Source organism: Gallus gallus, chromosome 3, assembly GCF_016699485.2.
Source record: "Gallus gallus isolate bGalGal1 chromosome 3, bGalGal1.mat.broiler.GRCg7b, whole genome shotgun sequence".
Classification (NCBI taxonomy): Eukaryota; Metazoa; Chordata; class Aves; order Galliformes; family Phasianidae; genus Gallus; species Gallus gallus.
In genome coordinates, this window is record NC_052534.1 from 66,764,163 (window position 1) to 66,788,959 (window position 24,797).

A 24,797-nucleotide genomic window follows, 5' to 3' on the forward strand; every position below is an offset into this window, starting at 1 on the left:
GCATCCCAGCCCTCCCTGCTGGCTCTGCCGCTCCTCGCCTCCATTGGTCCGCCGGCTGGGAGCACTGGAAGGCGATTGGCTAGTAGCGGCGTCCATCATGCGCTCCCCCGCGTTTGGGGGCGGGGCCACCCGTGGGTGAGGGGTTCTCCGGAGTTGGGGGTGCTGCGGATGCTCGGCCCCGCTCGAGCACAGTGGGGCGGGTTGAGGGGGCCGCCCTGCGCCGGGGCCTGGGGGAGAGGCAGGGCTGGGGCCGTACCCTCCCCTCTTCTCCATGCTCGGGGCGGGGAGGAGGAGGCGCCGCGGAGTAGTGGCCACCCCGCTCCCCGCCGGCTGAGGCGAAGCCCTAGCGGCTGGGCTCGCGGTCGGCGGGGCCGAGGGAGCGCCCGCCCTCCCCTCATGCGGCGCGGGCCACCGGCTCTGGGCTCGTTTTCCCGGGGGGGCGGGCCGGCTGCCCGCAGCCGCGCGGCTCCGCCATGGGGCGGCCGCGCCGGGGCTGCTGAGGCGTCGGCGAGGAGGCGCCGCGCCCCGGCCCCATGGAGGAGCGGGAGGGCGAGCTGCGCTGGGACGGGCTCTGCAGCCGCGACGCCGCCACCCGCGCCGCCGCGCTGGACAACGTCGGGCAAGCCGTGCTCCGCCGCAGCCAGAGCGTCGCTCCCGGGAGCGCTGCCGCCGGGCTGCCCGCTGCCGCCGTCCGCGACGGGTTGAGCGAGGCGCTGGTCCGCCTCCTGATGCTGTCCAAGCGCTGTCCGTTCCGCGACGTGAGGGAGAGGAGCGAGGCCATTCTGAGCGGCGTGCAGGTGGGCGCCGCGGGGGCGGGGGGCTGTGAGGGGCGAGTGCTGGGCGGGGGCGGCCGGGAGAAGTGCTGACCTGACAGCTTTAGTGCTCTGCTCAGGGTCTGCGTTGCTGGGGCAGTGCCGGGTTACTTCGTGCAAACTCAGGAAAGACTGGGGAATAAGCGTTCGAGGCTGCCGATTAAAATCGTATATCAATATGGGAAGTTTCTGAGCTCTTAATAACTATGTCGGCTTCAATGCTATTTAAACAGAGCCTATCAAAATTCTTTCTTTTCTTTTTTCTTTCTTTTTTTCTCTGCATTGGAATCAGTGAGATCTAAACTCCTTTCCAGCTCGGAAACAGCCCAGCCAATGCGAGGCTTACCCAGTGACCGCCTGAGCTAACAAATAGAAGTGTTACTTTGTACTCTTCTCCTGTTACAGCTTAATTATAGTTCCTGACGCTGCAATTCTCTTGCTCACCTCAGGTTTTTTTTTGTTTTGTTTTGTTTTTTGCAAAAGTCCTGAAGCTGAGGCATCCATCAAAGGGGTGCAGCAGTACTGCTAAAAATACTGCAGAGTAGGAAGAGGAAATTAAGGTGTTTCTTTTGCTCACAGTGCGTACATAGAGCCGTGCCTGGAGTTCGTTCCCCGATTCCCACTATTGTGCTTTTTCTCCCTGAACGTTAACAGACTAAATATAGGGGGATTTAGGGAAGAGAAATGTTTATTTGTTTCTCTTCATTTTTGAATGAACTTGTATGTAGCTCTGTGGTTTGCTCTGTCCTACTTTGAACTGGTTCAAAGCAGTTCTAGCTTTGGATTACTCAGGGTGATAGGCTCTGTTTTAAGTTGCGGAACTTCTCAGTAGTGTGCAATATAGTAAATGAAACTTGAACTTATTGAACTAATGCAGTTTAGGCTGTACAGGACGTTTTCTCAAGACAAGTTTGATCAGTAAGAGCTGTAAATACATGCGTGTCATACGTATGGGAAAGGCTCAGTATTTATACTGCTTCTCTTAAATGCAAGCAACAACAAAAACCCGTGATTAAAACCTTGTTTGTTAAGTTGGAAGCTCTGTCTGGCACCTTTCAATCAGTGTCTTCCCTGGTAAAGATTGAAATGGGAAGAACGCTGGCCCATTCCCAGTGAGGACATGATGAGGCACTGGAACAGACTGCGAAGGGAAGACCTGCTTTTATTAGGCACCGTTTATCAGTCTAATCAAAGGCTGAATACATGATGATCTCTAACCTAAATATTGGAGGTCAGACTATGTGATCTGAGGACTCTAATTCAGTTGCATCAGTGTGAAGTTCTTAGCATGTTAAACTACAAGCCTTGATTAGAAACTTCTTTCTAGCTTGTTTAGGTGTGTCAGATAGTTCCAGTAAACAATCGAGTCCGCTGCTTCTCCATACAGTAGGTGTAAGTCCAAATCGCATGGCCATCAACATAGGTACATGGATACAAAACCTATTGCATGTACACAAGTTGCAGTGAAAGCTTTCTAGCAGGTTAAGGAAATAAAATCAAATACAGCATTGCTTTGACAAAGTCTTTAGTAGCTGCTATTGTTATTTTTCTCCTTAGCAGAAGACCTAAAAGAAGAATTAAATATAATTACAGGGTGGCAGGCCCTAGTTCTTGTGGCTGAACTCTGAAATGTAAATGTTTATTTTACTCTTTGGATCTGCATTTGTGGAAGAAATAATCCAGTCCACATATTCCATTTTGGATGCTCCACCCAACAGTGGACTACTGTTGGGTACAAAATGGCTTTCTGTTGGTTTCGTGGCCAAGAGGAATTTTATTCAAATCTCTGCAATGAGGATATCAGACAAGCAAACTATTAAATTAAATGTAATTACCCCATAGAACTTCCAGTGCTGATTCTGAAGGTGAATAGCTTAGTGAAGTTATAAATGCACAATCCTGTTCAGAGCAGTGTCATTAGTTTGAGGAGTCACTTGAATTATGTAACTTCTCTGTGTTGGGATACCAAAAAAATAATTAAGTCCACAATGATGCATATCATTTTGCTGCCTACACCCAATTCTGTACCAAGTTACAAAGGACAAAGAGCCCAGGACAGGATGAAGCAACTTTGAACCCAAAGGTTCTCCTGTGAACCAGTGCCGCCCTCCTTATGTGGGACGCTCCATGTCAGACTTGTAGTCTGAGCCCAAACTGGATTTGTTGAAATGCGGACTTGGGAATTTTGCTTTCTTCATCTGACTGCCCTGCATCTGGGATTAGATCAGTGAGGAAGTCAGAGATCTGAATTTTCCATGTGGCTTTGTGCCATGTTTCTTTCTGGGGCTAGGGTCTTCTTGCCTGTTGGGGTAACCACCAAATATTTATCCATATTTGTGTGGATTTCTGTCTGGAGCAAGCTGGTAGGATATAGTGTATGGCTACTGTGAGCTGCAGGCTTGACAGCAGCCTGTGTCAGCATGATTCCTTTTTAGGATCCTAGTTTGGCATCCTCTGAGTCTGCCTTTGTTAAGGTCTTTTTATTTTTTTTTCCTGGAGAAAAATCACTCTGATTTATGGTGGAATCCTAAATGTGGAGCTTTCTTCCTTGGTTCCAATAGTAGCATTGTTTCTATTAGATGCTATAGGAAATTAATAATTGCTTAAAATTAAATCCTATTTCTCTGGCTTGTATGGAGCATGATGAGTTCTTTAGTGTAGGTGCTACCTAACTATGTGCATATATAACAACAGGTTTTTAGTGTATGAGAATGCATCTAATTACTCATTTTGATGAGACAAGTTGTTTTTGCAAGAATGATTACCAAGAAAATAGAATCATAGAATGGTTTTGGTTGGATGGGACCTTTAAATCACCTAGCTCCTGCCCTCCTGCTATTAGCAGGAACACCTCCCTCTAGACCAGGTTGCTCACAGCCCCGTCCAGCCTGGCCTTGAAAGCTTCCAGGGAGGGGAAAATAGCAACATGTTGGCCCCCATTGTTTTACTATAGATGTTCTTGTATTTCTTAACAATATGAAGCCAATAAAGTCATTTTTACCCAACTTCTAAAGTAATTTCAAGTTATTTCAACTGCAGTGTTTTAACCAACTGAGAAGTTTGACTTTATGTGCTTTTATATTTAAAAATACTTGACAAGTGGTTTTTGAGATAAACCCCCAGATATATCACAGCTTTTTGATGAATTCCTGTATATACAGTATTTTGCATGTATTTATAGTGTGTCGCTCCTGCAGAATGGTGGCCTGTTCCACCAGATGTCTGCATACCAGCATGGGGGTTGAAAAGCAATAGAAGGTATTAATGCACAATTGTAAAAACTCAGAAATTGGTTAATAAAACTGGTCTCAACCTCTTTGAGAATTAACCATATTGCACTAAGCACTTTCACTGGGGGGGCATGTTAGTAATGAGAAAGGACCTTGCTCTCCACTGACCGCTTCATTGACGCCAAACATAAGAAATACAGAAAATGGGAAGCTGTAAATTGCTGAGGATGCCCTTGAAGCGCAGTAGGAAGTATTTGGCTGTCCTGTTTCTGCTCATGCATTGTGAGGTGCAGCTAAAAGGGGTATTGGAATAAAGTAAGAAAGAAAAGATCCACAGATTAATGGATTAAAAGATGATGCTGAGGTGATTGAAATGTTCTCTGAAATGGTTAATCCAGCCAGTGTAGTTAATAGCCAGGACAAAATGGTAAACAGTGCTTGGCCTAGATTAGGGGAAAGACTGCAGATTGCTTAGATAAGCAACAGATTTTTTTCAGTCTGTTAGGGCATACATAATGGCACTCATTCCTAGGTGCTTTAAGAATAATGTAGCTGAAGGAACCTCAGACCTGACAGCAGAGAGAAAAGGAGTAGGCTGGAAAAGAATAACAGTGTGCACCTCTTCAGGATGAGCTCGGTGGGGTGAGGTGAATTGGGAACGGGTGGGTCCTAATTGAGCTGTGAGGGAAAATGTATCAGAGTAGCGATGAAACACGTTTTCAGTGCCTAGGAAAAAAAGTTGTGCAACAAAATAGTCTTAACCAGGATAAATTATTTTAAATCTAGCATTTTTTACTACTTCTGTGATGGAGTAACAGGCCTTGTGGTGCAGAGAGTTTATAACGTTAATATGCTGACAAACCAAAGTCCTCAATATTTGTGTGGTATTATCATTTACAAGCTGAGGAATTATGATCTAGAAAATACTGTACAGCAAGTGAAACTAGCTGGAAAACCATCCTCAGAAGGTGAGCAAGGTCAGGTAGCAGGTGCTCCATGTGGTTTGGGCAGGTTCTGCCCTGCACCGCCTCGCTGAACAAAGATGTGCGTGTGTTTGATCGAAGATTACAGGCTGGCAGGGAGGGGGAGAATGCTGGAAAGGAGACAGAGAATTTAAAGTGATGCTGATATTGGAGGGGGGAGTTGTAGCGTATTTTCTAGATCTTGGATTGTTCTTTTATTTTTGTGTAGAAAGGCTGAAGGAATTGGTAGTACAGTCAGATGAACAGGAGGCTGAAGTAGTATGTTCCCTGACAAATGGTGTGTGGAGGGGGCTGAAGAAACTGCAGCAAAGAAGACAGTGATCTGAAGTTCAGCAAGGCATGGGTTAGACATTTTTTGTTGGGGGGGGGGGAATAAGGATTAGGGAAGTAAAGCAATAGCACAGCCTGTCAAGGCAGAAGAATCGCATTCATCACTAGAACTTGTCCAGACTGTTCTTAAGCATCAGTTGGAAGTGATATGTTCGTTTGTTATCTCCCTGGAAGGGGAGAATATTACTAACTGGGTGGTTTCTACTTCCGGCCTCTTTGTGCTTGTGAATGCTGGGGGATCCTCTAAGGGCTTTCCCTTTGTTCTCCAAGACCATACTTACCAGATGTGAAGTGCTAGTACCTGTGGCCTGGAACCTTTGTTTCTTAGTGAAAAGCAGACTTCAGGTATGGTGACACTGGGTTTTTTTTTAGGTCTGCTGCTTTAGAGAATGAGTATAGCAGTCACATTGTTTGCACAGGGGGTTGTATAGAGATGGGACATAACAGCAGCCAGCTAAGTACCCTATCGTGCCATAACCTCTCATGCCATGAGAAAGATGGTGAGCTGTCTAGTCACAGCTAGGGCAGGTGTCCCACCCCCTGCTCCTCTATGTGTGTGGGACAAAGGAAGCCTCTGCCAGGAGGGAAGGTGGTTGTTGCCTTTTGTATGTCCATAAAGGACAAAAGGGGAGTTGCCTTTTTGTTTCACTGCTCGACTTTTTTTTCATAAGAATTTGCTGTCTCTTTGCTTTGTGTGCCATCACTGAGCTCTGTGATTCATACTTGCAAACTCAACTATGTTTCTTGTTCTCACATGGCTTATCCTGATGGCTATTAGGGTAAACCAACTTTACACCAAAAGCAGACAAAAGATCAGGGGTCTTTGATAAATGGCTGTGTAATTATGTCTTCAATCTTCCTGAAATAACTCCTTAGTCAACTTTAAAATCTGTAGCTGAGAAGTGCTAGGCAGATCTACTTGGTGGTGGGGTTTGTCTGCTCTATTTGACTGCCCTACTGCATGACAGTGATGTTTCCCTGTGATGCTTGCTGTTGGTCACTTGCTATAGAAAGGTGTCTCAGACAAAATTTACCATCTGTTTAAGGCTATAAATTTATAGTTTCCTAACTGGTGGTGGTGGATATGACCCATCTGGAAGCTGACTGGTTTCCTTGCATAATGCAAATACCCATATGGGTTTCTGTTTCCCGGAGGACTCTTATGTAAAGTAACCGAAAACATTTTTGTTGTTGTTGTGAATTCACTTCAATGTAAAAGTTCTGTTTCTTGCAGACATGAGGTGGAATGGGTTTAATTATGTGTTGCAGGGTACTCCTTTCAAAAGCCGCATGTTGCTCTGCCACATTGCTAATTTATAAAACATTTGTCTCTTGGCTTTCTTTGTTTGTCATTCACACGCTCTTGCTCTTTTCAATATTGGGAGAAATACTGAAGTCATGATATGATAAACTTAAATAAGTCTTATTTACAGCTTCTGCTAGTCTGTAAGAACAGTAGCTCTGCAGTGCTTATAATAAACACGTTCTGATGATGGGGCTGTATCATGTGTGCCTGGCAAGGCTGCCCGGAGAAGTTAAGGGAGAAGCCCTAATCTTGAGATGTCAGAGAATGTTCCAAGCTGGGGTGTGAACATGTTTTTTAGAACTTGAATTGTTAATAATCCTTAGATTGCCTCTTCTGATTTTCCCCCTGCTGGCCTGCTTTTGAAGGTTTCAGGCTGTTTGTTGAGAGATTTAAGGAAGTTTTCTGTTGTTCAGCTTGTCAACTGCAAAATTGCCTGACCCTGAGAATGTCTTTGGCTGGAATAAAGGCTTGTTTGAATACAGCAGAGCTTCTCAAAGTTATGTGAAGTGAGGTATCTGGGTCACTTCTAATGCTGCTCTGTTGTATTTGGAGCCCTTCCATAATTTTCCATGGTAGCTGTATACCATTCTTGTATGGGAATGTGCTTTGCTTACTCAGCTTTTTCTTATAATTGTTTGGGATAACTCAATCTGCAAACTTACAGGTTTATGGGATTCTGTTCTTCAGTACATCAAACTGGAAGTTTTGTTTTCAGAAGAAGTGTGGAGTGAAGCAGTTATTTGGTGCTGGCTCCATGGGTTTTTATTTTCTGAATGAACTGAAATGCTTTAAACTGAAGAAATTGAACACAAGCACTTCATCTTTGTTTACTACTGAGGTAATCAACCTCAGTGGTAAAGTAAGAGGGTGCATTTGTTGCTTACACAAAAAGGGAAGAAAAGGTTTTGTTTTCTACATTTTTTTGTGTGTGTGAGGTAATATGTAGAGGTCTGCAGAACCAGAAATAACCGAGCTTGAATGCAGTTTCTAAGTAAGAGCATCTCCTGTTCTGATCTAGCAGGTGTTAAGTCGCACTAACTCTGTTTTGGACTTTTTTTGCTTCTGCTTTTCTCTCTAGATGTTATTGCAGAAGTTGCCTGTGCCTTTAGACTCCTAACTGGAGACAATCTTTTCCAGCCTACACTGAAGTATTCTAATGTCAGTTCAGGCCTTTATCTTCAGTTACTTTTCACATCCTTATGCAAATGTATGGGTAACCGTGATCCTTCATACCTTTACTGTGATCTTGCAAAAGGTTCTGCTCTAAGTTGCAAAAAAGCCAACTTATTTCTTGTCTTTCTTCAAAAAGTGGTTATAATTGAGTTTCCATATCTAAAGTGTAAACAACTTGTCTTCCTTTTGGGATGTTGGTTTACATTTGAATGTTTCTTTACTTGCATGTGGAGAAATTTATCTACCTTGAAGGAAATGTTTGATCAAATTGAAAAACACTAAGAATTTGGAAATTAATGTAAGATGTGCAAAGTATTAAGAGAAAATAAGAGTATGGGCTCCTATGTTATGTAAAATAACACATTTTCACTGAATTTGACTAAAATGGATTGTTTTAAAGAAAGCTGTGTAGTCTCTCTGTCACTGCCACAAAGTGAGCACTGAAGAAGTGGTTGCTGTTCTGGCTCCTGTCTCTGTTGCAGGTCAGGGTTTCACCTTTTTAAAATAAACACGTGGAAAAGTACTGAATATACCATTGTGGGTCAGAAAATAGTTTTGAAGGCTTGAGTATATTTTCCTGTGGATACCCGAGTGTTGAAACTTCCCAAAATATGATTTGCTGTCACACATGTTCCAGTAAGTTGTTTACAGTTTAAGGATGAAAAAAAGGCATAGAACTCCCTCCAGAAATCAACTCAAATTTTCAAATCTTCTTGGACCTACATACGTGAATTACATCCAAAAAGTTAAGTGGTGGTTTTTGTTGTTTACCACTTTCTTGATGTTTCCAACAACTTTGACTTTATTTTTTTTCTTTGTGTGTTCTTCTGGAAAGCTTGCATTATATCCCTGCCAGAAGTTGGGCTGGGAAGGTGAACCAGTTTACTTCTATTGAAGCCGAGTAAGCAATTAACCATTTTCATTGCTCTGGCTTTCTGTAGGAACCAAACCTGTTCTTTCAAGTCGTTTTGAGTGGAAAATATCTAGTGCTGTTTACCAGTGCCTGACTATTACCCCAAAATACATTGGGCTGGTATTATTTTAAAAATAGAGACAGTGCATACTGCTAATTATGTCATGTAATCTGATATAAGTCTTCCTTCTGTGCATCTATGAGAGCTTGTGTTCAGTGTAGGCATTGTGTGAAAGGAAAGCACGGTGCTTCTGAAAGCATGTTGGTGGTTGTTTTTCTGATTTTTACTGAAAATGTATTAGAAATTATGATTGTTCCTTACTTCTAAAGATTCTCTGTAGAATCAGCAGTAAGATTTTCTCATGGCTCTGTGAGCCTAAGTTTGAGACTCAAGGTATTATAATGTCTTTGTTAAATTTTCCTCCCTTGGATGTTCTTGCTTGCTGTTGGGCTGTTTTTAAATGGTTTTCCTTCTTAAATGAGTGTTTTAGTTAAGGATTCTGTAACTCCTGGAGAGTAAACACAAAATAATATATTTGATTGAAGCAGGAACAAACCTGAGAATGGAAACTTACTTAAAGCTCTAAAGCATCTTGTCTACCCTTTTATATTCTTTTTTCTTTTCTTTTTTTTTTGAAGGAGGAGGGGAACTTCTTTTCCAAAAGATTTTTCCATTGCAGCTTGTTGCTGAGTCTCTGCTGTTTCTGGTGTTCTGGTGCAACAAATTGTCTAGCAGCAAAATGCAGCCCATTTGCCAACAGCACATTCCACTCAGATTAACTGCTTGTTTGGATCTTACTTTTGTTTAAATTTTAGTTCTAATTTAGATTTGCATTGATTTCCATGTAGAAGAAAGATGGAGGAAAGGAAAAAGCTTTTCCTGAACTTCTTTTCTCAACTGAGTGCAAAATTATGTCTGGTACTGTTAAACAGTAAACACTTAGCAGTTGCCATGTGCTTAATGTTTCCTGAAGCTCATCGTGCTATAAAGATAAGTCCTTATCAGGGCACGATTGAGATGCTTTCAATGCTGCTCTGAGAGTAGTGCTTCCTGTTTTATTATGTATCAGAGGCAGATGGTGGTGGAATGGTGGTAGAGGCTGAACCTTCCCACCAATATTTTGTTACGTGTTGTTGCTGTGTGGCAGACAGCAGCAGAGGGGCAGTCTGACAGAATGGTGCCTGATATGGAAGTGTAGATGAAGCAAAGGTGTGTCACTGGGTTCCTCCATGCAGAAAAAAAGGTATCCACTGACATTCATTGATGCTTGCTGAACATTGATGGAGTCCGAACAGTGGATGTGAGCACAGTGAGGTGGTGGGCGGTGCGTTTCAGCTGTGGTGATGGCAACAGTGGGTCAGCTCCACTGGTACAGGGTATTACAAGTGTGGCATGCAGGCTCTTGTTCATCACTGGCAAAAATACATAGCTAATGGTGGTCACTCTGATGAAAAATTGTCTTTCGTAGTGAGAATTTGCTCTATCAAATAGTGTTGATGTGCTCTTTGAGCTGTTGTACTTTCCACACACAAATAAATGGGAGGCATTACTTTTGGAGCAACCTACATATGTCCATTTTGCCCTTTCCACATGATACAGAAAAGAACTGGAAGCATTGCAGCTTAAATGATTTCTTGGTGTTTTTTAAACACAAATCTTATGACAGTAGCCTATATTTACCTAGAAATTTGTGCACAAATTATGTTCAATAAGAGAAGTTTAATTCTGGCATTTTTACTGCTACTGGTCTGTTTCAATATACAGGAAAAGCAGCCAAACAAGTGTTTTTTGTCAAGCTCTTAGAAAGCCATGCTGGCATCTGGGCTTCCAGTGTTCTGCTTTTCTAACTGTTTAGAAAATGGCAGCTCTGCTCAAGGGATGTTTTCTGGAATCTGTTGGAAGAAGAGTATGTTTAAATTGGGTAGGTCAGACGTTGGTTTGCATTACTTGGTGTCAAATCTTTCTGTTGAAGGATTCAAGTTTTTGGGTGTGGTTTCAGCAGGAATAGATGCTGTCTTTTTTATGTAGAAGATACTTCTTTGTGTTGCACAATATAAGATACTTTCAAATTTTAGGTGCTGAAGGTAGTGGTTAACTCCTTTATCACTGAAGTGTTCAGTGAATGTCCAATGCAGAAGCATACACTGCTCTGTGTGTTTTCTGCTCTTTAGTGTTCTCTGGTATGTTTGCTCACACTTGTGAGCAGACATGGGAAAAGTGCATTCCTCATGCACTCTGAATTTGGAGAGTAGGTAGATCTTCACTGCTATGAGCAGAGGGAAATGTGACTACTTCATGATGCTTCAGTGCAAAAATTAGTTTAACATCTATAATCTGTGTGTGCGTACCTACGTTCCTCCTCTCTGAGCCAGAGGTCCATGTTAGAGGACCCAGTGATGCAAATTTTGTGACAATTGTGTGTGTTTCTAGAGCAATGCAATTCCCAAATGCCTAATCTTCTTGAGTAGGGTAGCTGTGGGGCTCAAAATCGGTTCCCAGCAGTAAGAAATGCCACAGATCTTTATTTATGTGCATAAAAACATGCTAAGATGGTTAAGAAGATTCTTCTGAAAATCCTATATGAAAGCTGAGTAACTTGCTGGTGTCCTGCCCCCTTCTTGATAACTTCCCCAAGTTGTCTCCCTCCACCCCCCACCCTTGTTATTCAAGTAACAAGTCTGGATTTTCATAATGACTACTAAAGCAGTTCATGGTGGGGAGATGAACTGAGAATTTCCCTGGATGTATGCGCACAAACTGTTTAAAGATGATTTCAAGGAGAAATGTATTGTGAAATAGAATATCAGATATTTTGCGGGGGATACAGATCACGTGGAGTTGTTCTGTGTCTTCAGAAATAAGCTGTATATGAAACAAGGACAGAATTCATTTCCAGTTAGTGTCGTCAGTCAAGAAGGAAAGATTCTTGGACTTTAAGTTTTGGTATTGATTTACCTCCCAGTAGAGCAGTGGTGGCATATGTCCTTCAGTTAGGGTTGTTTAAATAAATAAGAACGCTATCAAGGTTGAATACTGGTGTACTACCTCGGAATTGTTTGGAAACCTTTCTATTCAGAGCTGGCTAGACTAAATGCATCGGTACCTCCATAGAACTAGAGGGAGTGGCCTCAAATTATGCCAGGGCAGGTTCAGGTTGGATATTAGGAAAAAAAAAACTTCTCAGAAAGAGTGGTGGGATATTGATAGGGAGGTGGTGGAGTCACCGTCCCTGGAGATGTTCAAGAAATGTTTAGGTGTACTGAGGGTCATGGTTTAGTGGGGAAATATTGGTGGTAGGTGGACAGTTGGATTGGATGGCCTTTTCCAACCTTGGTGATTCCGTGATTCTGCTTAACTTTTCTTGATAAACCAGGGTAATGCTGCAAATCCATTGAAGCACTGCTGACAGATGACTTCTCAGTGCCTGCTCCATTTAACCCTGGTTTATACTGGCCCATCTCAGTTGGCAGTCATAAGCTGCGTTTGTGGTACGTCTGCCTTTAGTTGGAGATCCTGGCATGGGAGGATCAAAGCAATTTCTTTCAGTGGAAGTCTACCACCTTGTGCTTAAGATACAGCTTTGTGACAGACTTATCTCAGGTCATTCTTTGCTAATATAGCTCATCTGGCTCTGTCTTGTGTAATGAAGTCTGACCTTCTTGCGGTCATTCTGCAGTAGTAATACTTCTCATCTCTGATTTCCTCTTTGCATGCAGAAGTCATCAGCAAGACTCCTTGGATGAAATGGGTCAGATGCCACTGGTCATCTGCCAGAGTGACCTTCACTGTGTTCTTTGCCTGTCTCAGATCAGCGGGCAGTTGAATGGACAGAGGAGATCTTGAGCAGTAGGAGTTGCATGTTTTTCTCCTAAACAGTAATTATCTTCTTAGAGCATTTGCCTTGCATGGGTGAGTATCTCATTTTAAGGGTGAGTAGGATCTGGACTGAACAGGAATTTAAACCCTGGTCTTCCTCATTTCAGATAAGAGACCTAACTCAGTTGGGAAGGTCTCATTTGTTGACAGGATGTCAGATGGTGAAATAACTATCTGAGGCCTTAGAACTTCCTTGGGTTAGAGGAGAATACCTGCTGTTCAGCTGTTGCAAAATAGATTTCCCTCAGTGCAGAAGTGCCTTATAGCAAAACCTAAGTGGTGAAGAAGTTTCTAAGGCCTTCTGAAGTGGGGCTGTGGATTTTACCCGACCAAGTAGTTGTAATAGTTTTAAGATTAATGAGGTGAGCTTAAAAAAGGTTCTAGTTAAGTCTGACATGTGATAAAATTATTTTGCCAATCATAATGTTCAGTATGTGAATACCGTGTGGCTTTTTTTAGAACACTTACATATTTATAACTTCAGAAAGCCAGGATAGGTTTGTATAGATTGTTTTAAAGCTCAGCTACAGGGATTTAAAAAATATATATATTATATATATTTGTTGTGCTACAGGAAGAGGTCAGTATTTTCTTGTACCAGAAGTGCAAAGCATTTTTTCCTCTTTTATTCAGATGATGTCCCTTATGATATTAAAAAAATGTTTAATTAGAGGACTGTTGAACATGACTCTCTATACTTTGTTTTGTTTTCCTGAAGATTTTAATTTTGAACTGGAATATTTGTTGTCATAGCAGTAGTACTTTGGCCACCTTGGTCACATTTGCAATGGGAACTGTTTACAGAAGGTTACAATCTGTTCAAAGGATTGAGTTTTGGTAAAGGAAGGAGTTTGGGGTTGTGCTGCATTGAGCCTGGAAGCATAGTATCCCTATCTCTTGGTGTCAGACCTTTTAGCAGAGCCTAGGAGGTTAAATACAATGTCATATGAATGCAGCTGCAGTGTTTACAGGACCAAATTAGTTCACTGACCATGAGCTACCAGGTGTGCCAGTTGCCATAGTGGTAAATAGATAAATCCAAGCCAGTGCTTACATTTAAATTAGTTTAAGCAAACTCTTGCCAAATTGTGTGCTTTTCATCAGAATGGCCCACAAAAAGGATTTCATAGTGGGTAGGTGCCTTAAGATGACAGCCTGCTACTGTTCAGCTTTGTCACTCTTCTTGGAGACTGGAGCAGTAGTTGCTCAGATTCCTATCTATACTGGGACAGATCATTTTCTTTGAACGGTATCTATATCCTTTTGTTTCTTACATGTATTGTGTTTGAACTTGAAGGCAATCTACATGAATTTAAGTTGATGCACTTGCTGCAGATAGATGTAATGAATTTGGAGGAACACTTGGGGGAGTCTTCATGTCTTGTTTCCAGTTTTTGATTGTTTGAAACAACATCATTGTGAGTTGAGGCATGTTACTGTGAAGCTCTTGAAAAATGAAACTTCTGTCCTTAACTTATTTTTTGCGCTATTTCTGGTGACAGAATAGTTTATATTGAAACCTTCTTGAGAAAGAGGCATTTGCTTTTCTATTTTTAAGGGTGTTTTTTTTTTGGTGGTAATATCTTACTGAAGTTTTTGAGAATTATATGGTAGTAACTGACTCCTCTACTTAGCTATGAAAGCAATGATGAGTGAGGAAAGAAGAGAATGCACGAATAAAAATGTGTGATAGTAGGTGAACCAGGTAGTTGTAGCACTTCATATCTTATAGTTATGAACACTCACTGTTATATTACTTGCACACTTCTATTTTATTTCTGGATTTTTTCAGTATCTCAGTATAATACGGAATTTATCTTCAACTGAAACTTTCCGGATTTTCTCCCTTGAGTCAATTGGTACTTCGCATCAATCTGTCTTTAAAAGAGAATAAGGAAGGCACACACACACCAAGTATTAACCTCTTCTCAATGCAAGAGGTATGCTTTACTTCATATTTAAACAAAACTTCCATACCCCCCAAAATAAATAAATAAATCCCTCCACCCAACTACAGTGATGTTTTCGTGGTTGTAACAGTTAGGATCAGGAAAATCAGCCTTCTCAGGTCTGGCAGTATCTTCTGTTGCTGGACATGGAGTAGACTTTTCCTAACATAATCAGAAAATAATAGTGTAGATACCAGGAAAAAAAAATAGTTGTCAATCTGTTTGCTCTTTCTGAAGAATCCAGCAAGAGAGGGAAAGAGAACTGGCAGAGAAATTTTATGACTATCTGGACTCCTAGCCTAAATTATGAACCTAACAAGGAAGAATTTTAATTAAAGATATGCAGCTAAAACTTTCTGAGTTGGGCAACCACAAAACAGTAAGAAATCTTTAGTTTGTGGGTGATAAGGCAGACATTTAATGTTCTGAGACTTCTTAGTTCATCAGTTTTGTTTTAATATGAGCTATGTTATCTGTAAAATCATGTGTCGCGTGCTAGTGTTTGCTGTACTTTTTGTTGCAAGCAGCATAAGACTACTTCTGCATTATCCAGGCTGAGTTTTAGAAAACTCTACTGAAATGCTGTTGATCTTCCACTATTATAAGGTAGGATAGTGGAAGAGAGAAATTCTTTGTCATTGGTGGGAGGAAGAGCTAGATTTTTTTTCTGTGACTTTGTTCCATTACATAGGTCTTGCTCAGATGTGCTCAAAGTGACCCTGCAAGGTGACACTTCCTGGCTTCTGTGCAGTATTTTGGCTTCCCTCCTGCCACATGACTTGATGGCAAATGTTCTTCCAGCTGGAGGGGTGCTCTGTTTAGCTGAGCCCCAGATATGGCCATGACCCAGCAGACCATGTGTCCCTGGGTGTTACTACTGGACACTAATGCTTCATAACCTAGCTGTTATTTTTAGATAAAGAAGGAAAAAAGTGTTGGAGCTTGTAGTAGCCTCTTAAATGAAAATACTCTTCCAATTGTTTCCATTCCTTTATTATATGTGTGCAAAACAAAGTTACACAGCCATATTTTTGAGATGTTCCCATATGCAATACTGCATGAGTTTTTGCAGCTCTGGGTGTTGGTTAGCCTCCTGAAGATGATTTGAGCAGTAGTTCAAACACTTGATGATATATGTTTAAGTCATGACTGTGACTCTCCATTTGCAATGATTGCTTTGTCTCTGCTCTGTTTGCAGTATCTAGCTCACAATAACAGTGAAAGAGGTGAGGATTTTCAACAGGTTATATTTTAGGAAGAGATAATGCCGAGGGTAAGTTTCCTGTACAACAAAACATAAAGGCTAAAATTTGGAATAATTGAGGGAGACCTAGTTCTGATGCAAGGAAATACCAGAGTGCTTTGCTTTTTCCAAATTGGTGGGTTTATAGCATAGTTTCTTTTAAAAAAAAAAATGAAGTGAGGAGTCTTAAGGTTTGTGGTGCTTGTGGTCAGCAACTTGGGAAATTTTCTGTTTTGCTAAATTATCATAATGCAGGACAAAGGTCCTGGTGTTTACTAAGTCACTGAAAGAGAACTCTGCAGCCCAAAGACAGGAGCTGAGTTCTTGAAGGTTTGTGTTCATGCCCTAACTCAGTTCTTCAAAACTCATGGCCCTTCTTGCCCTTCAGGTAAAGTCAGCAAGCACTTAGGCAGAACCTCAGCCATTCACCCGTGTGTGTGTTTCAGTTTTGAAATGGGGCAGTAGTTTCATGCCTGTGCTCAAACTCTCCCTGGATCCATAGATTAAATGTTTCCCTGTCTATCTCCTCTCAGAGCTCAGGGAACACAGTGTTCTTGCAGCGTGTTTATAGCAGGCCTATCAGATGGGCTTTGCACAAAACAAAGCAGCTACTTCTCCCACTGCCAAAAAACAGCTTAGTAGTGAGAGTGTTCTCAAAGAGGGAGGACTCAAGGTTCAGTACCTTTCCTGCCGGAGGTGATTCCAAGTCCTGCCTTGTACATGCCTGGGCTCCCAGGATGAGTGAATTGTACTGGCTTTTGCTCCCATTTTTGGGCCACTGAACAGCTTAAGAACTGCATGTAAAACAGACCTAGTGCAGTAGAAAGTGCTGACAGTATTGCCATCATTAAGCAACTGAACTTTGTGTTTTAGGGAGGAGAAGCTAAAATCACTTTGGGCTGATTAATTACCTGAACTTGGCTCGTCTTACTTAAGCAACCTAATGACCTGACCACTGAGGTGAATGAACCAGTCTCTGGGCTTCTGGTTGCATTCTTGAGTAGATGCAGGTGGTGGGCAAACAGCCGCATCGCTACGAGAGATGAGACTGAAGATGCACTCCTCTCTTCAGTGCTCCCTGCTGGCTAAGATTTTCAGCTTGATTTGCAGGCTTTTGTGAATGCTAGTGAGGGTAATGCACCTTAAACAACTTTCATTTAAATACAATATTATTTTTGTATTTCTTGGTGATAGACCAAAGTGCTGTGAAGTCTAGGCACTGAGGGTGTTGTTGTCTAGAGCAGCACTGGACTTGTCTCTGCAGTATAAAATCTGATTCTCTACTAAGATACTCCTTCTTTTAAATACTTTTCAAGGCTTCTGCATCAGATAACTTCTTTTGTTTTGTTGCTATGCTAAGAATGAACGTGAAACTTCCAGTGCACAAGCATTTGAAAAGACAGTTGGAAAATGAAGATTTGTCATTTGTTTCAGACAGTGTATAACTTATAAGGACAGGTGCAGTTGGTTTTTTTCTTTTTTTTCTTTTTTTTTTTTTTGGTACAAGAAAGTACATTTTTTCCATCAGCAAGGTTATTTCCAAAGGCTCAAGTGCTTTTCTATTCCTAAAATATTTCTGTTCTTCTTCCACTTCACATTCCCTCACACTTGAGGGCACTGTAGATTCATTGTTCTCTTACACTTGAATGGCTGTGGAAGGTCTTAGTGGAGGTTTGAACCAGAAATGAGTGTCTCTTGAATCCTTTCCTTTGAGTTTTCGGTCTTTATCTTTAGTTACAGAGGAACATGTTCTGATCTAGAAAGGAACGTACTTCAGAATTTCAGTGTTGTTTGTATATGACTGTTGTACAGTTTAGCGCTTGGAAAGGAAATAATTCCTCCTTAGTGGACTTTCAACTTGTTTTTGAAACCCAGGTGCAACAAGATGTCAATATGTAACCTGCACTAACACAGCAAAGTGGCTGAAGTGAAGTTACAGAACCAACAAGGAGGTCTGGAGGAAGAGCAAAACCACATCAACAAGTACTGTACAGTGCAGAGAGTTTAATACAGGGTGAAGTTTAAATTCTTCTTGAAGAGAAAAGTGTATTCTTGTTGCCATCTAAGTTTACCCATGCCAAGCTTTTTTGCTTGACTGTACTATACATGAACTAGATCATTACCATTAAAAGAACCTGAAGTTCTTCCAAGTTTATATTCAGGCCAAATGAAGTAAGCCTCTAGCAAACATGCAACTAGATGACATAATAGCATATATTAAATGTGCAGAGGCCTTCTTGTTTCCTCACCCCTCTAATTATATCTAACAATAGGAGTTGAAATACATGCCTCTTTAGTGACATGGTCCTTCAACTCTGTTTAATAGAATTTCATACAAACATAGATCTGTGTGCAGTTGAATCTTGTTTACAGCAGATAGCCGCAAGCAGTGTGGAACCAGAGGTTCTGTCAAAAGTGCTGTGAAAATCTGGAACCTGAAGAACAACCAAGTCTTTTGCTGAGACTGATCTCGCAGGGTATGCTGCAGTGCTTCCCTTCCTACTCAGGCTCTCTGATTTACAGGTTCTTTGCTTGAGTGCATGTGAACTAAAGTACGGTATTTTAATGAAGTTCTGAGTAGCTCATCTGTAAAGCTGACTTGTCTGATTTGCTGTGTAAAATGTATTAAAGGGGGAATATCCTGCCAGTTCCTGTGGCTGAATTGACGAGATTTAACTTGCAGGGCTGTGGTGAATTGATTGTTTGCAGTTGTCAGCTTATTCTGATAAGAGCTCTTATTAATGCATACTTTGCCTTCCATGTTAAAGCACATCTGCATTCTAAGGCATATATTTCATCATCTTCAAATATTTTTTCTCAAAAGATTTTGGAAAGGAAGGAAATCTAGAAAATGCTAAACATAAAGTGATGCTGCAGACAATTATTGGCTTAATTTCTTGGCACAAGATTAAAGAAGGTGGCAGACGATGGTCATTTCTTTCCCATTTTTCCCATGAGACCGGACTAGGTTTCCCCCCCACCTTCTAAGTGACATGAATTAGCTATGCAATTCCTGGGGTGAATGTTCAGTATGTGCTAGTTGTACATACTTTTATGAATGTCAGAAGCCTAGAGTTAAAAATTGTAGAATCATAGAATGGCCTGGGTTTAAAAAGGACCACAATGATCATTTAAATCTTGGACTTCAAAATTGTGTGAATATTTTGACCTGTGGTCAGGTTAGCAGGCTTCTTTTGGGGTAATTCCTTTCCTCCTCTTGAAGTTATAATCTTCAAAATATCAAATGAAGAAATGAGCAACAAAAACATAGAAAAACAAAGAAATAGCTTTCCTTTTAGGGTGAAGCTATCAGCCCCTTTGAAAGGAGGGTCAGACTGTTCAGTTCTCTATTGTGAATTGTTGTACTGAATGTATGGAACCAGGGGAAGCAGTAGTTTGTGCAAAGTTGTGTGTAGCAAGATTGTGTTTGTGTAATGATCCACAGCTAGTGTTTGATTTCTCCATGCTGGAAATCTGGGTATCTCTTTATCCTGGATTGTGTATGTTGTTTTTTTTTTTTTTAAATGCATCTATGCCATAATGACTTGAATATCTTTGGCCCGCAGTGGTACGTTTCCCAGGCCCTTTGGACTTATTGGACCCAGCTGAAAGGGATAGGAGTGACTAGTATAGAAGCTTTGATGAGATAGTTCGTTCTGTGCCTGGACCAAAGGGAGTCCAGGAGTAGCAGAGATGTAAGACAAAGAGTGGTGAGCTCTTTGGACTCCTATGTTTCCATTGTCCAAATGCTAGTTTATGAGCTTGAACTTTTTTAAAAATATGAAGTTGCAAACTGAAGGAGAGATGATGCACGTAAATCTGGCATTAGACTTCCATGGAATAAGAATCTCAAAGTAGAAGAATATAAGGTAAGGTTTTGAGTTAATGAGAGTCTAACAGATGCACTCTGGCTCAAGATCCAGCCTCTAGAAGGACTGAGGTATTTGCTGCTTCATGTGGGTTTGGAGTTGGGCTGAGCCCTGTCCAGCTGTGCTCAGAAGAGAGCAGGGATGTAATGTATGCTCCTTGCTGCGTCCAGTGAAGATAGAGCTGAATTAAGAGATGAAGTCTGGTTGCCGTTTCTGGAGTGGGAGAGGGGCATATGTTGGCTAAGGGGGATCCACACAGTAGCTTGGGAAGTTAGGAAGATTTTTATGAAACTTCTTAAGAGTCATCTCTCAGCAGTATGCTTTTTCTCTTTTCAAGATCGTGCTCAAAAATAAGCAGTATTTTTCAATTAAGTTAGAGCTTTGTTGGTGTTTATATGGAGCAGCAAGGAAAAGTATAAGGGGAAAAAGTATAGCTAACAGTAATATCGTAAATGTTCCCTGAAATGTATACATCTTTATCTGGTTGTTGGGTGTCCTTTTTCATGAAGAATGTCCTGTAGAATATGCAGGTTTTGGTAGACAAGGTTTTCTTTACTTATTTTAGACTCTTCATAGTCTGATTACCAAATGTTGGGGAGTTCACTCTGTGCTAGGTTGTTGTGATAACGAAGCAATGAAACATATCACTCACACCAATTTCATGCCAGCTGCAAAATAACACTATATTATTGGAATGAAGTAGTTTGTGTGTGTGCTGATATATATATCTTGCTAAGACAGAAGGATACTTGACAGTTAGCAATCAGTCATTTCCCAGCTCAATAGCCAGCTATCATGAGTGAAGAGTGGAACCTATAAATGTTAGGTTGGTAGAATCTGGAAATGAAAAGAATGTGAATGGTAACAACTATTCAATAAATGTCTCTGCTTGGCTAAAAACAGTTTTGTGTTGGGTTTTATTTTAATGGCTGTGGCCTTGTGTAAGTTCTGTCCATGTTAACTAAGCTTGTAATGTGTCTTACAGCCTTCTAAACACTTATTCTGCACCAATGTTTTCCCTATAACCTGAAGTAGATCATCTCCTGTTGTCTGATTTGCATATTGTTTGGTCTGAACTCTGTGCGTAGACCAATTTCATGTTTACACTTCATGCCTAACAACTAGCAACTCTTGAATTGAACTTTTAGTCTTCCCCTTCCCAAGTTTCTCACGTTTTTTCAGTGACAACTTTTGCCATCATCTTATTATTTTTCTTACTGATAGTGCTGTTTGTTCTGTGTATGCAGAACCTGCGTTTAGTTCCACTAGTGCTTACAGCATGAAGCTATTGATTTCTGTATTGACTGTACAGACAGGATGTGTGTCACTCGGTGTGTCTATGAGGTGTCTCTGTGCTGGGCCTGTATCAGTACCCGTCCTTTTTGATTGCACATACTTGCATCATGCAGGTCTGCAGCAATGTGTGCTTCTGACGCATGGCAGCGTAACAGAGGAGGTGAGGAAATCAGGCAAACAATGTCTAGCTGTCTGAAATCACAAATGAAGGAAAAGCTTTCAGGCTCTGGGCAGTAACAATTTGATGTTGCTAAGTTGTAGTACTTTGTCAGAAGCGTCTGCATCATCTGCATAAATGTAAGGTACAGCTCTAAGAGACAAAAGTAGGTAAGTAGTAGTTTTTTTTGTTTGTTTTTCGTAGAATCATAGAATGGCCTAGTTTGAAAAGGACCTCAAAGATCATCTAGTTTCAATCCCCCTGCCATGTTGCAGGGTCGCCAACCACCAGACCAGGCTGCCCAAAGCCACACTCAGCCTGGACTTGAATGCCTCCAGGGATGTGGCATCCACTGTTTCAGTGTCATGATTTCTTCTAGGTTACTTTAACGTGTCTCTTTCAAGATGCTTGTACTTTTTGTGCTGTTTACCCAGTACTTTCTGGTGAACCAAAAGGGAACCTCATGGTAGTATGACTAAACTTTGTATTATATTGCCATTAGAATTACTACTCAAAAATTTCAGTTTGGGTCCATCTGAACATAGAAGATGACAATCCCTGTCCCAGCATTCTTCTTAAAAGCTGCTGAGTTTTTTTCTAACAACTTTAAACTGATTTAAAGATGAAAAGTTACTCTAAAATGAGACTTTTGAAGTAATATAAACTGCACAAATAGCCAGTTCTCCAATAAAGTAACTTTTGATTTGTCTGTAGGAGATTAACACACTGAGATGTGGTTATTTATTCTGTTGTTGAATTGTCATAGTGGAAAAGTTCTACAGTGGAACTGTGAACTTGTCAGCTTCAAATTCTGCCAATAAAAGCTATTGTGGATGAATTCTAAGATCATATCTTAACTTCTGAAGCTTTTGCCAACTTCGTGTGTCCTTCCGTTGAAAGATTCTTTCAATATTGGTTGGTCTTATGGAGTGGAGGGAAATATAATAAGGCTTTGATCTTTCAAGGAGCTGACAAGTGAGTATTTTCTTTGACTTCTCAAGACTCCTTACAGAGAAATCCTCCTCTGGCATTTCTCTCTAAAATGCACCTTCTTTAGTGATATTAAAGCAGACAAAGAAGTTCTGGGACTGGGTAGGGGGCAGATGAGTTATTGCCCCGTCTCAGTTTGCTTATATATAAAATGGAAATTACTCTTATTATTCGTAAGTGCTATTTTAAGTTATGTGGAAGAACTGCTAGGATAAAGTCATGGGGATATTGTTATTTGAAGGAGCAGTATTTCCAGTTAACTTTTATACTCTAATGTACTTCAGAAAGCTTCTACGGTGTAACGTATGCATGTGAATAAAATTAAATATAGATAGAACACAGTGGAAATCGTTATACCCAAGAGATGCAATAATCTCTTTTAAAGCCATGAACAGGCAACCTGCAGTGCTGCTATTTGCATTTTCATTTTGTTTTTAACTTTTAATTTGCTATAATTCAGAAGTAGCTCAAGCATACTCAAGCTTTCAAAGGAAAAATAAGCTGGGGGAGAGGAAGAGAGCACAAGTAATAGGACTTGAAAGCAACTTTTTTTTATAGCCTTTGCATCCACATATGCCTGCGTTTTCTTTCCTTAGAATACTAAAACTTTTTTTTTTCGGATGGTGAGGAGCTTATCTTTTAACATGTTGAGTTTTTCCTCACTTGCCATAGCAATGTAGCTAGCTTTAAGAAGTAAGGAAGCTGTTTAACAGAACTCCATGATACCTCAAGATACAATAAGTAATATACTGGAAGTGTACAGGGAGGCAGGATTTGGCCAAGATGGGATCTGACCAGAAAGCCTGGGCTTAACTTAATCAACTTCTTTTGAAAATAAAACCAAGAAAAACTTTTGCTTGTCTCTGTGTTTGCCAGCCTCCTCAGCTTAGTGTTTGGTAGTGATCTGTACTTGTAAAGCAGTCCTTTGAAATGGTGACCTTTGAAGCGAAGCTGAAGGGACATACCTTATACCTTACGCTAGCACAACCTCAGTGCAATTGCAAGACAAATAGGATAATGAATGGGAACAGACCTTAGGGGACATCCAGCTCCACTGCCACCCATCAGATCAGGCTGCCCAGGGCCCCATCCAACCTGGCCTTGAAACCATTGAATGGGTAGGGCATTCTCTGGGCAGCCTGTGCCAGAGCCTCACTGTACTCCGAGTTATATAGAATTTCCTCCTGCCTTCTAACCTAATCTCCCTTGTTTTAGTTTAAAGCCATTCCCTCCTTGTTCTGTCACTGACTGTAAAAAAAAAAAAAAAAAAAAAAAAAAAAAAAAAAAAAAAAAAGGTCAGTCTCCCTGCTGTTTTTAAGCTCCATATTAAGTACTGGAGGACTGCAGTTGGGGTCTCCTGGGTCGTCCTCTTCCCCGGGCTGAACAAGCCCAGCTCCCTCAGCCTTTCTTCATAGCAGAGGTGCTCCAGCCCTCTGATCATCTTCACAGCCCTCTGGACCCAATCCAACAGCAATATATGTTTCTTGTGCTGAGGTTCCCAGGCCTGGATGCAGTACTGCAGGTGGGGCCTCACGAGGGTAGGAGAGAAGGGAGCAATCACATCCCTCACCCTGCTGGCTACCCTTCTTTTGATACAGCCTAGGCCACAGCTGGGCTGCAAGCGTACAGTGTTGGCTCATGTCCAACTTTCTATCCACCAGAATCCCCGAGCCCTTTGCTTCAGGGCTAAGTAAGGTTTGTGTTGTGACTTTGTATGCTTGAAGGGCATACCTTAATAAACATACTCTGTTTGCCTATTACTTCTGCCATCTTACAAGTTGCACTGCAAAGTGGGGCTAGTAGCAGCAGGAAGAAGGGCGGAGAATGCCATCATCTGGAAACCTGCTATGACTGCAGCAGTGACCTCCTCATAGCTGTGAAATTACGTTGGCCAGGTCATTGCTTTCCTGAAGGTAGATAGAAAACAATATTAAACTTCCACAACTGCTTGCAGAAGTTCCCATGTTCAGTTTAAGAATAGAAAGATGAATCTAAGCCATGTTTTCACTTACAGAAATGTTTTCTCTTGTGCAATTCATGTGTAGTTAATGTAGAGTGCCTGTCTGACCACTGCAGCTGTTTAAAATAGAAAAGCAGATGGGACAAATAGAAAGATTTACCACACAGCTTGATCTCTTCCTCTGAAGCAGCCATCCATCAGCAGTGTGCTGTCGACACAAACCACCCAACAAGTTTCCCTTCAAAGTTGCTACAGAGCCAGGAGAAACAGCTCTGTGTCACAGCCTTGGGATTGGCCCAGTCGGAACACACCTCTGCAATCTGCTTATTTCCTGAAAATAAGGTACAATCTGTAACATTTGATTTAGAGATCTTTTATCTTGCATTCAATAGCCAAATAAGCTTGAGCAAACAGTTAACCTCTTTGGAACTGCTGCAAGACTTAGCTAAATGAGTGGAATGAGTTCAGGCTTTTCTCCCGAGCACAGTGAGGCCTGTGTGAGTTGTCTAGATCTGTTGTTCATGTTTTTCTGGGTGGGTATAAGTGATTTTAAATAGCTTGCTTGCATCTTTACTACAGCTGAAACTGTTTTTCAGACTTCATAATAATGTACTGACTTAACCTTGTTGTGAAAGGAGTTATTCTTTTAAAACTGTTTTATGTTCCTTCTGTAACGTTCTGTGTGCAATTGCAATCATGTTTTTCTTTG

General features: G+C 41.3%; 1 protein-coding gene across 6 annotated transcripts in view; it reads left to right on the forward strand.

Annotated features, from left to right (window-relative positions):
* Positions 1-337: 337 nt before the first annotated feature.
* Positions 338-24,797, forward strand: part of SESN1 (sestrin 1) — a 73,296-nt gene continuing 48,836 nt past the window's right edge. For 3 of the 6 annotated variants that reach the window (XM_046939623.1, XM_046939622.1, XM_046939630.1), the window contains exons 1-2: positions 523-797; positions 12,465-12,657. Coding sequence is in view for 2 of the 6 variants with exons in the window: in XM_004940327.5 (XP_004940384.1) it covers positions 534-797 (264 nt within the window). In the remaining 4 variants the exon portion in view is untranslated. Of the gene's footprint in view, positions 798-12,464; positions 12,658-24,797 lie in introns of all 6 variants that reach the window. The other 3 variants (XM_004940327.5, XM_419796.7, XM_046939624.1) reach the window with 2 other exon arrangements.